This window comes from Procambarus clarkii, chromosome 24, assembly GCF_040958095.1.
Source record: "Procambarus clarkii isolate CNS0578487 chromosome 24, FALCON_Pclarkii_2.0, whole genome shotgun sequence".
In the NCBI taxonomy this organism is placed as follows: Eukaryota; Metazoa; Arthropoda; class Malacostraca; order Decapoda; family Cambaridae; genus Procambarus; species Procambarus clarkii.
This window is the reverse complement of record NC_091173.1, coordinates 4561388-4573628: the sequence shown is the minus strand read 5'-3', so window position 1 is coordinate 4573628 and position 12241 is coordinate 4561388. Positions and strand designations below refer to the sequence as shown.

At 46.4% G+C, this 12241-nt stretch overlaps 1 protein-coding gene across 4 annotated transcripts in view; it reads left to right on the top strand.

Moving 5' to 3' along the window:
- Positions 1 to 12241, top strand: part of vir (VIR_N domain-containing protein) — a 274658-nt gene that overhangs the window by 155104 nt on the left and 107313 nt on the right. For all 4 annotated transcript variants that reach the window (XM_069330494.1, XM_069330493.1, XM_069330492.1 and 1 more), the window contains 2 exons: positions 219 to 363; positions 2597 to 2722. In XM_069330494.1, the coding sequence (XP_069186595.1) occupies positions 219 to 363; positions 2597 to 2722 (271 nt within the window). The remainder of the gene's footprint in view (positions 1 to 218; positions 364 to 2596; positions 2723 to 12241) is intronic.

Genomic DNA, 12241 nt, shown 5'->3' with positions numbered 1-12241 from the left:
CCACTATCTCCATGTAGTTCGCAATATTCTGGGGAAAGCAGATTACTGCGTAAGGTGCAGTTGAGTGCCTATGTCAGAAATTAGGGGTTTAGCTACACCTTTAGTTTAGCCTCATGTTTAGTCTTGAAAGAACCCATCAGTATTTTTTAAATAATATTTTTAATATATATTTCCTTGAAGTGCAGATTTTATATTTGGGTCATTATTTTTCTTCTCAGGACTATTGATACTATCACTAGGACATCATTAGGACTAAGATTCTTTCTGGGAAAATCAGAAGATTTGTCTGAGGGACAAAGTGAGAAGAATGGGTATGAAGTTGTCCTAGAGATGCTTTCAGATGTTCCACAGACCCGAGCCAAGGTACGTACACACTCCAGATGAACTGTGATAAACATCATGGCATGCAGTCTTGATGATAACAAATATAATGTGTGAATGTTACACTTGAACATAATTGACGAATCAGCATACTATACCGACAACCACGTGTTTTGCGAATCCCTTGGGGCTGAGACCCGTCAGTTAACCTGTTGTGTTTGTAAAAGTGGAATGTAAATCTAGGGGAAAAATTTGACACGTTCATAGCATAAATTCGTAAGTATTTTGTTTGTACTCACCAATACGTGAAGTTTTGATTCACTCGCTATCTTGATGATTATTGTTGATGGAGCATTTTTATATTCATGAAAGAGGTGGTGGTAGATGTTGATGGTGTTGGGTTGACTGAAGTGGAGAATAATGGTGATAAGGTAACCTCAGATGTTGAAGCATTTGGGTCAACATGTGCTGAGTCAGGTGCAGGTGGGGCAATGTGAACTTTCTTACAAGCCTTTGAAAAAATACTCTTTTAATTTATATTTGTCTCATTCCCTTTGCTCTTATTTTCAAAAACTTCATGTATAGTAATGCATAATACAAATTCCTCATTTCTCCCTCACTTCCTCTGTCCCTCATTGCCTACAACCCTCATTGCCTCACTATCTCCTACCCTCACTGCGACTGTACAATGCCATTTTCAGTGCACACGACACTTCTCGGGACTCCTCTCTCCACCGTCTTAATTATTTCAACTTCTCAAATGTCATCACTGACCTCTTTCTTTTACGTATACCACTTGCTAATGTTTTCACTGACACAATGGGTGCCTTTGGAGCTTACATGGTGCACGGATATTCCTAGATTTTGGAGATATATCCAACAAAGTAATGGAATGAGCACTCCAGTCTCTTGACAAATGAAATCAATGGGCAATGAATCTGTAATGTCACAAGGTAGAAGGTACTAGAGTGGGGCCCGACACAGTTAATGGGTACACTACGCCTATCTCCCATCCACCACCCAGGCTGCAAGGCCTGGCGGACTGTTATGTAAAATGGTGGGCTTGCTATGGGGGAACTGGTACTATTATGGGGTAAGGGTAGTTAGAAAACAAGAGTTATCAAATATGGGAGAGCTAAAAGGCCCGGCCCCCAAATAAACTATAAACAGTGCTGAATACTTGGCTACACACAAGGTCAGTCTAGAGGTTGATTAATGCACTCCCACACAGGAAGAAGGGATACTCTGTTCTATTTTACTTATTTATTAACCCCTTAACAACCCCCCATATACACTCACACCAATAACAATAATAATAATTACTTTACCACACTATCTTACGTTAAAAGCCTTGGCCCACATAGACAGGATGCAAGGTTTTACACTGAACACAAGCTAGGGTAAAGTTCTACTGGATAAGCACTGAAGCTGGATGTAGCTTAGGGTAGTGAGACCACGTGGTACCCTAATACAAAACACAACACTTAGGGGTACCCAAAACACTGGCAAATACTACCCCCAGGTCTCACCAATCGTTACTACCAGAGTAGGCACACTTAAAACACCGTACTTAACTTAATGGTACAGGAACTTAAGGTAAGGGAAATAAGTAAGAGGAGAAGGGAGGAGAGTAGGGGTGCAGCCACAGAGTAGGTCTCGTCCCCACGAACGTCAGCCAGAAAAAGAACGCTCCCAGCGACCAGCTTAGGCCTCCCGCATGTGGTGGTGCCGGAAGGAGCCTAATTGATTGTGCAGCTAAGCACATTAAAAATCTTCCCCTATGCAATGTATTGTTACTTTACAAATGATTAAAGTATTAGTAAACATAGTTGGAGCCTATGTTATTATTTAATAATCAACCCCCAGCTCAGTCTTTAAATGCTCTTTGAGAAACAAGAATAGTCTTACGTCTGGCAGGGAAGATACAAACAATTTTAGCTCGTGATGCGTTCAACTATACTATAGGAAAGTTTAATAGCTCAATTTTGACCTCTGGTTTCCACTGAGGAACCCAGGGTCGTAACACGGACGCTTGCCCGACGAGGTTCCTGAACTATTTTACAGGACCCTTGCTCTTCCCAAACTTAAGTAACAGAACCAACGCCGCTCGGGAAACTGGAAGTTTCGGGTACATGGTGTTCGCAGAGCACGTGGCTGTCTGTTATATAGTTAATTACCGCTAAGTAATATTTAAGTGATACAGCCAATGTAAATTTTCACTACATAAATATAGATGGTATAGGGAACTGTTGTTAATGATATACTTAATTATCAGGTGGCCTTGTCAGCTATAATAAGAAAGGTTCACTTGTTGGATGTGTGCCATCAATTGAGTGAGAACACCAATCGTCTTGTGAAACACCTGCCACCCATAGAAGAAGATACAAAATGCAAAGAGGAGGTAGGTTACAATTTTTTTATTTGCAGAATGTACCATCTGTCACAGAACATGTTGGCACATTTGTTAAATTATGAACATAAGTTGAGGCAAAGCTGTTAGTGAATTAATGTTATGTTTGTTACAGTAGATTGTATTCAAGCCTATTCAAAGAGATTGGTCTCAGACTCTCTTGAAACATTCAGTTTTATAATGCTTCTGATCTTTAGATATATATATATATATATATATATATATATATATATATTTATTTATATATTTATATATTTATATTTTGGTAGCAGTCGTTCCTGTAGACATATATTAAATATATTATTTTCGGTCAAATATGACCGAAAAAGTAAGATTAATAATTCTAACACAAATTTTCTCAATATTTCTTATGTTTCTTTTCACTGTCGATGGTAATTGAAAAATCAATTCTCCAAAATTCATTTTTATTTCTAGTCTGACGCGACACTTGAACGCGTTTCGTAATAACTTATTACATTTTCAAAGACTTTTAGTTTACACACACACAACTATAACCTGCAAACACTAAACAGAGTTCTTACTATGCTATGATTTAAACAGCTTTCATTTTATACCCGCATTTTGGGTGAGGTGATATGTTACAACAGTTTTGGATGAGGTGAACAAAACTTTCAACACGGACAGAACACGAAACAATGGTTATTAATTGGGTAGATTGAAGGTAAGAATGGAAATAACTGCAAAGGGCCTATTGGCCCATATTTCTTGATGCTTCTATATTGGAGCGGAGTCTTGAAGTGGGTAGAATATAGTTGTGCATTAATTGGCTGTTGATTGCTGGTGTTGACTTCTTGATGTGTAGTGCCTCGCAGATGTCAAGCCGTCTGCTATCGCTGTATCTATCGATGATTTCTGTGTTGTTTGCTAAGATTTCTCTGGTGATGGTCTGGTTGTGGGAAGAGATTATATGTTCCTTAATGGAGCCCTGTTGCTTATGCATCGTTAATCGCCTGGAAAGAAATGTTGTTGTCTTGCCTATATACTGAGTTCTTTGAGGCTTACAGTCCCCAAGTGCGCATTTGAAGGCATAGACGACGTTGGTCTCTTTTAAAGCATTCTGCTTTGTGTCTGGAGAGTTTCTCATGAGTAGATTGGCCGTTTTTCTGTGGGGAGCCCCTACGGCTCCCTGGAGCTTATCGGGCTAATGTATGTTATGTTAGACCGGGACATTAGCTAAGGAGTTCAGACCTACCAGGGACCAGCGCCAGAACCTGGCCCCTTCAGAGAGGTTTCAGGGAGCAATGGCCCTGGAAAACCCCATATTCGGATTGATGTCCATAGGGAATGGAAAGGATGGGGGAGGTAGAGGGATGGGGAGATGAAATTCAGGAAGAGGATGCGGGTGTAGAGAGAGAGGAGGTTTGAAAGTTCGGTGGCCTGTCCACCATGGGTTGACATTTTTGTATGTGTTGTTTGTTTGCGTATGTGTTATGTTGGGTTGTCAGTACATTGGCTGGGGGGGCTAGTGTTTGTGACCTTGTTGGTGTCCTAAAGCACTAGAGCCGATGGAGTTGGCTGAAGGAGGTTAATCTTAGCAACATCAGGGTAGTTACACTTCTGATGCCACGACAAATGGTTTTTTGGTTTTATATTTTTTTTTGTAGGTGTTTTATTTATTTATATATTTTTATTTATTTTTTTTTTATTATTTTTTTTTTATTTATTTATTTATTATTTTTATTTTTTTATTTTTTTTAATTTTATTTTATTTTTTTCTTTCTTTCTTTATTCTTCATTTGGTGTAGATCGGGTCCAGGATGGGCCACTCATCTGGATCGTCTGGCAGACCACTTAGTATCTGAGGGCTTGGGAAGGCCTCATCATGGATATGTCTGATCACTTTTTGTTGGAGAGTGATTCTTCTGGTTCTGTGTGGTGGTTCGTGGATCTCGTAGTCGCTGGTGGTGTTTTCTGCTACGTAGGGATCTTCTGGGTCTGGGACATACATGTTCTTCATACGGTACAGCTGTCTTCTGGCCAGGTAGCTAAGCCTAATGTTCATTGGCTTCATGTTGAGCGTCTCATGGATTTGGTCAGTTCTTACCCTGTCCATCAGAGTCAGGCCCTCCGCAAAGCGAAGTGCTTTGTTTTGTACTCGATGAATCTTCAGCATGTTGGATTTGTTGGTGAGGTTCAGGGGAACGTAGGGGTATTCCAGGCTAGGCCTTATGATCATTATGTACAGGTGGAGCTTGATGTGGGATGGGGCTTGCTTGAAACGGAAGAGCCTCGCCAGTGAGCCCCGGGCCATCGCTGTCTTCTGGGATACGTACTGGGAGGAGTTGAGTAGCCTGTTGAAGTTGTACCCGAGCACAGTGTTGGAGTTTGAGATGGCTATGGGTTCACCCCTGATTCTTATTCCCCCCTCATTTTCAATAGAGAAGGCCATACAGCCGACAGTGCTTAATTGGATCTTTTCTGGGTTAGTGGTGATCCTCCATTTCCTTTCCCAGTTAGCAGTCCTTGCTAGTTCTACGTTTGCCTTACGGGTTACAGTTGCATGCTTGGCCGCTTGGATGCTAGGGTTAGATGTTATTACGTGTGTTACGTCGTCCGCAAATTGTACGATAATGGTGTCCCTATACTCTGGTTGGGGTAGGTCATTTACAAAGATGTTGAAGAGAACCGGGCTCAAGCATGATCCTTGGGGGACTCCAGCTGTTGGGGTGAAGGCTGCAGCCTCTTTTGCCTTGAAGCTGGGGGTAACTTGCCTATTCTTAAGGAAATTTCTGATCAGCCTGAGGAGGGTCCAGTTTTGCGCTGGTAAGTCTGCTAATTTGTACACAAGACCATCGTGCCACAAGCTGTCGAAGGCCTTGTGTATGTCCCTCGTTGCAATCAAAGCTACCTGTTTTTGCTTTCGAATTGAGCTTACGGCGTCGTAGATGATGTTAATTGCGGGCTGGGTTGATCTATGTGCTCGAAAGCCAAACTGCTTTTCTGTGAAGAGGTTGTTGTACTCCATGTAGTAGTTAAGACGGTTTGACATGATTTTTTCAAAGCACTTGCCTATCGTGTCTAAGAGGGAGATTGGTCGGTAGTTGCCAGGTTGGTGGGGGTCTTTCTTGGGTTTGGGAATGAATATCATCTTGGCTGACTTGAATGCTACAGGAATGTGACCCGATGCCAGCATAGCGTTGAATAGGTTGAGTATGGATTGCATAAGATTGCCTGGTAGAAGTTTAATCTGCAGCGCTTTGATCCCTGATGGTCCAGGGGCCTTATCTCTGGTGCTTTTGATGACTCCTCTCATCTCTAGCATAGTTATGGGTCTTGTTAGAGGGTAGTCGTCTTCTAGGGTTGTCAGGTCAATCAGAGGGGTGCTGTTAAGGGAGGCGGCATTTTCTGTTGTCCATTGGTTGACACGTTCAAAGTGAGTGTTGTTGAAGGCTCTGCTGTTTGAAGCTGTGAGTGTCTTTTTCCAGACTGCGCCCATGAGGTCAGCCTGATCCTGTGGGTCTTCTATTTTTTCTTGCTGCTCCTCTTCATCTTCGTCAAGGAATGTGTGTACAAGGGGGTGAGGCTGGGGTTAACTGATCCCAGGAGCTGTCTGATCTTGCGCCAGAAAGTACCCGGCTCCCTTTTGTACTGGTTGGCCTGTCTCACTAGGGTTCCCCAAATGTGGCTCTTGTGGGTCAGCGTAAGGTCTATGGTTTCCCTTCTGAGTGTTTGTAGGGTCAACGCTGGTGGCTGGCCAGTTTGGTAGTGGCTTTGGCAGGCTCGCTGGTACTCATTCATTTTGCCTCTGATATCTCGGGTCGGCTTATATTGGTGGTAAGTCCTTGTGGTGGATATTTCACAAGTGGCCTCGGTTGCAAGCTGGATCCGGTTGTGGATGGTGTTTACTGCTTGGTCGATTGTTTGGGTTGGGAGGTTCTCGAACTCAATGATGGGGTCGTCAGCAAGGAAGGTGTCATATTCACGGGCACGTATGGTTCCCAGTCTGGGCCTGGGTGGTGCCACATATCTGAAGGGGGCTGCTTGGAGGGATGTGACCACAGGGATGTGGTCCGACCCCACGTTCTTGCCTGGGGTTACTCTGCAGTGAACAGGTCACAATCTCTGTTGGTCAGCACTATGTCAGGGGTGCCCCTCTGGTTGCCCGCAAAGAACGTCTTAAAGTGGGGGCCTTGGAAGGAGAGGTCCCGGTTTTGCATTAGATTGAAGAGCTGCCTGCCCTTGAGGTCTGGCCTGGCAGGTGCATTGAATAAGGCCTGATGGTGGGCATTCAGGTCTCCTGCGATGATAGTGGGGAGATTCCTGTCGAGCAGCTTGTTCAGAGGGATGGAGGGGAGGTAGGCCAGTCTAGGTGGTAGATATGCGGTGCAGACGATGAGGGGGCCGTGTGAAGTGGTGAGTTCTATTGCAAGAAAGTTGTCGTCTTCTACGAGGATGGGGCGGTAGGAGAGTCCTCTTCTTATTAGTATTGCCACCCCACTGAACCTACCCCTGTTGACTTCCCTGGTGGAATATCCTCAGATGGAGATGTGCTGGTCCTGTCTGGCCGCTGTTTCATTGAGTAAGATTACATCTGGGTTAAGTCTGGCTACTTCCAGAGTGAGAAGGTATCTGTTGTTGAAGAAATGTCTGATGTTCACCTGAAGGATTGTGATCCCCATTATTGACTATGAGACGGAAGTGTTTGTTTGGCTGTAGTGCCAATGTTATTACATTCGGTTTGGTCGCTTCTGTTTGTGGAGGAGGGGGGTAAAGCTGTTGAGCCAGGTATCTTGTTCCTGGTTCCGGTCGGGGATTGGTTGGGGTTGGGGTTTTCCATACGTTGCTGTGCCATTGAGGGGTCTTCGGTGTCACTGCTGTTCATGATGTCGACATCCGTGGTGCTAGAGTCGCTAAGGACATTAGCTAAGGAGTTCAGACCTACCAGGGACCAGCGCCAGAACCTGGCCCCTTCAGAGAGGTTTCAGGGAGCAATGGCCCTGGAAAACCCCATATGGTTGGGGGTTTTCCTTATCTGCCATCGACCGGGGTTAGGCACCCAGAAAGGTAGGCGTAACAAAACAAACCCCACCTGGTAAGAAACTACAACAAAAACCGAACAGAGAGGTAGAAAACTCCCTACAATCCCAAGGAAACAAGCAAACAAGCAAATATCACACTTTACTGCCGCGCCGATCGTCCGCGCAGCCCTCCCCACCCCGGGAGGGGGAGGGGGGAGCCCCGGACCTACCGCGCCGGCTGCCAATCTCCAGTTCGTTCGCTAATGTCAACCGGGATTGACGCTTCTCTGGCCTCAGTTTCCTAGGCAGTGTTTGCCTTGTGTGGCGTTCACTGCCGTGTGTTGTGGTGTGCGGTGGCCAGGAGTACTTCATCAGTGCCGGGGCTGCATGTGCTTAGTGGCTGCCTTCCCTAAGCGCCCTGTGAGTACTGCCCTTGCGTAACAGGGTTATCTTCCCTGGGGCGTTCGGGAACCATTCCCATTGAGGTTCTTGCTGCTCGGCATTTGCCTCGCCCTTGGGGCCAGCTGGGGCTTGGGGCCCTTGTTTGGCCCTGGGTAGGGATTGGTATTGTGCTGGTTAGGGCGTCAAGGTGTTGCGCAGCCTGCCACCTAAGCGGCGGCCGGTTTCTGTTGCCTCTGGAGACGGTGTACTTTTGCGGGGTTTTTCTTTTGTTTTTCATTTTTCTTGCCTGGTGGGGGTCTGCCTAAGGTGGTTATAGTTCCACTGGTAGTGTTTGGCGGCCCTCTGCTAGGCCCCCGTGCTTGTACACGTCTCAGGGGTTTTCAGTGCTATAATCTACCCTCTTGTTATGTTTGGGTTTCTTCACCGGTTAGCAACACCTTGCCCGGGCTTCCCGTAGTTGTTACCCTACGGGCCCTGGAAACCCCTGTCTGGGCTCGGGGGACCATTGAATGTGTCTTCCGGGTTCCAACCCGTCTTGTACGGGATCGTTGGTTGCTGTTCCCTTGTCTCTGGGTGACAGTCGCCAATTTTACCTCCGTCGTGCTGCCTGTTGGGTCCCTGACACCTCGACCCAGAGTCTTGCGAGTGAGTCTCTGCTTGTTCTCCAGTACTCTCCTGATGTTATTACTGTTCAGAGTACAGGCGGCATCCATGTTGCAAGCTAGGTTAGGTTGCTGCAACATGCTAGGTTGGTTTCCCACTCGAATGCCCCGTGGCCGCCCCGTTTGGTTAGGTGCTGCTCGCCCCTTTCTCTCCATGTTCCCGGCTCCGGACCGTCTGCGGGTTTTGGGGTCGGGGCGGGGTTTAGTTGCGGCAGAGACTCGGGCGGTTTTCGGGGGCTGCCCCGTTCGGGTTGGGGACGGAGGTTTGAGCCTGTGCCTCCTGCCAAGGCTTCTGGGTCTTACCAGCGGCCCTTTCTTGTTGCCTTTCCCATGGACTCTTGCTTTTCTTTCAGGGCGGAGGGCTTGGAGGACGGCTCTGCCCCGGGGCCTCTGTTGTTGGTTCCCGGGGCTGTGGGGGTTGCCTGCTAGCAGTTCTGGGGCGGTTTTGCCCCTTCAGGGGTTTTTCTGCTGTTGGGCGGCGTTTTTCGCCCTTCCAGTCTGCTAGCTTCCCACATTTGCTGGCGTGTTTTTGTGTATTTAGCGTCAGTCACAGCCCCTGCTGGCGGCCATTTTCGTCTGCCGGTTTCCCGGCGTGGCCACCAGGGCGGCGTTGTGGTTTGTTTACATGCGTCTGGGTGTGCGAGCGAGCGTCTCTGGTGAGTTTTCAAAAATTTTCAGGGTTTTTGTTCTCCTGTTGTCGTTTCTTTGTTTTTCTGGTGTTTTCTTGCCGTTGCCTGTTCCTCTGGGAACGTTTGGGTGTTGATTTTGGGTCTGAGCCTATGAGTTTAGGCTCAGTGCCCCTGGCTGGTATGCTTGCTCCCACACCTTGCCCCTCGGTTTTCGGTCTGTTGGGACCGTTTTCCCAGGGCGTTCTGCTGGGGTCTGTGCTTTGCCTTTCAGTGGTGTTCTCCGCCGGCAAATGTGGTGGTTGGGCTCCCCCTGGTTCGATTCTGGGTTCCTTTGGGTTCCTTGGTTTCGTTCTGGAGGTTTCTTCCTCTTGGGCCCCCTTTTGTGGGTTCAGGGGACTTTGTTTCCTCGTGTGCCCCGGTTCTGCCTTTTGGGGTTCCGGGGTCTTCTTGGCTTGCAGGCTGAGCTTTTTGGGTCTTGGCACATGTTGTGGTTGTGCTGGGACTTTGTGGTTTTGCTGTCGAGGTGGGCCTTTTGATGCAGTTTTGTGCCTTCTTTGCCTGGCCGGCGTAGTGCTCTCTGCCACTAGTCGGCGGCTTGTGCTTTTACAATATGTCTTCACCTAGTTGTGCTTGTGGGGGTTGAGCTCTGGCTCCTTGGTCCTGCCTCTCAACCGTCCATCAACAGGTAATTACCTAAGTGTAATTACCTAAGTGTAGTTACAGGATGAGAGCTACGCTCGTGGTGTCCCGTCTTCCCAGCACTCTTTGTCATATAACGCTTTGAAACTACTGACGGTCTTGGCCTCCACCACCTTCTCACTTAACTTGTTCCAACCGTCTACCACTCTATTTGCGAAGGTGAATTTTCTTATATTTCTTCGGCATCTGTGTTTAGCTAGTTTAAATCTATGACCTCTTGTTCTTGAAATTCCAGGTCTCAGGAAGTCTTCCCTGTCGATTTTATCAATTCCTGTAACTATTTTGTATGTAGTGATCATATCACCTCTTTTTCTTCTGTCTTCTAGTTTTGGCATATTTAATGCTTCTAACCTCTCCTCGTAGCTCTTGCCCTTCAGTTCTGGGAGCCACTTAGTAGCATGTCTTTGCACCTTTTCCAGTTTGTTGATGTGCTTCTTAAGATATGGGCACCACACAACAGCTGCATATTCTAGCTTTGGCCTAACAAAAGTCATGAACAATTTCTTTAGTATATCGCCATCCATGTATTTAAATGCAATTCTGAAGTTAGAAAGCATAGCATAGGCTCCTTGCACAATATTCTTTATGTGGTCCTCAGGTGATAGTTTTCTATCTAGAACCACTCCTAGATCTCTTTCTTTATCAGAATTCTTTAAAGATTTCTCACATAATATATAGGTTGTGTGGGGTCTATGTTCTCCTATTCCACATCCCATAACATGACATTTATTAACATTAAATTCCATTTGCCAAGTGGTGCTCCATATACTTATTTTGTCCAGGTCTTCTTGAAGGGCATGACAGTCATCTAAATTTCTTATCCTTCCTATTATCTTAGCATCATCAGCAAACATGTTCATATAATTCTGTATACCAACTGGTAGATCATTTATGTACACAATAAACATCACTGGTGCAAGAACTGAACCCTGTGGTACTCCACTTGTGACATTTCTCCATTCTGATACATTGCCTCTGATTACTGCCCCTCATTTTTCTATCAGTCAGAAAATTTTTCATCCATGATAGAAGCTTACCTGTCACCCCTCCAATATTTTCCAGTTTCCAGAACAACCTCTTATGTGGAACTCTGTCGAAAGCCGACAAGAAAAACAAAAGAAAGACAAAGAAAAGGTGTATCGGTTCCTGTGCCTCTTGGGCTCTGTCATGTTTACATGTGACATTTTATGGGGGTCAGTCTCGTTACTTGTGTGAGGAGTCGCCCCATTACTTCCTAGTGCTTTCCCGTTCCCATTCTGACACTATAAAAAAAAAAAAAAAAAATTCTATCTGTGGCTCTTTTGGGTACTTGGTTTCCACCTGTGTCCCCTAGTGCATGTGCCCCTTGTGTTACATAGCCTGTCCTTATCAGCCCTGTCGATTCCCTTGGGTATCTTGAATGTGGTGATCAGGTCGCCCCTCACTTCATCTTCCAGCGAAGTGTGGTTTCATTCCCGTAGTCTCTCCTCATGACTTCGGTAGTGTACTTTTTCTTTCGGAAGGGGTTCTGTTCCCTTCTCTGTTGACTGGGCGCTGGGGGAGCAGCTTGCTCTGTTGCCTCTCGCTTGGTCCCGCTGTTGGTGGGCGCTTTGGGTTGTCTTCCGGCCTCTGCTGGCGTCGGAGGATGGCTTCTCCCCCTTGGGGGGGGGGGGGGGGGTTCAGAGCTGGCGGGGTGGGCTTCTTCCCCTGCGCTTCGTCATTTCCTCTTCGTGGGTGCGTGTGGCGTGGTCGATCCGCCCCATCCTTCTGGGCTTCCCGTCTGCTCTTTGCAGTCATGAGCTTTTCCCGTCTGATCTTTGCAGTCATGAGCTTTTCCGGTCTGCAGTTCTTCTGGACTACTTCAGTCTGCGCCCTGGATCCTCTGCCCTCCTCGGAGGACTGTTGTCTCCTGTTCGGATTCTGTTAGGGCCGGGTGCATTGATGGTGGACCTAGACCTCCGGGTCACTTCTTGGCTCGTTCCTCTCCAGTTTTCTGGGGCTAGCACGGTTGGTAATTACCTATGTGTACTTACCTAAGTGTAGTTACAGGATGAGAGCTACTCTCGTGGTGTCCCGTCTTCCCAGCACTCTTAGTCATATGATTGTCATATGTCATAATATGTCTTAATATGATTGTCATATAATGCTTTGGTGGTGGGG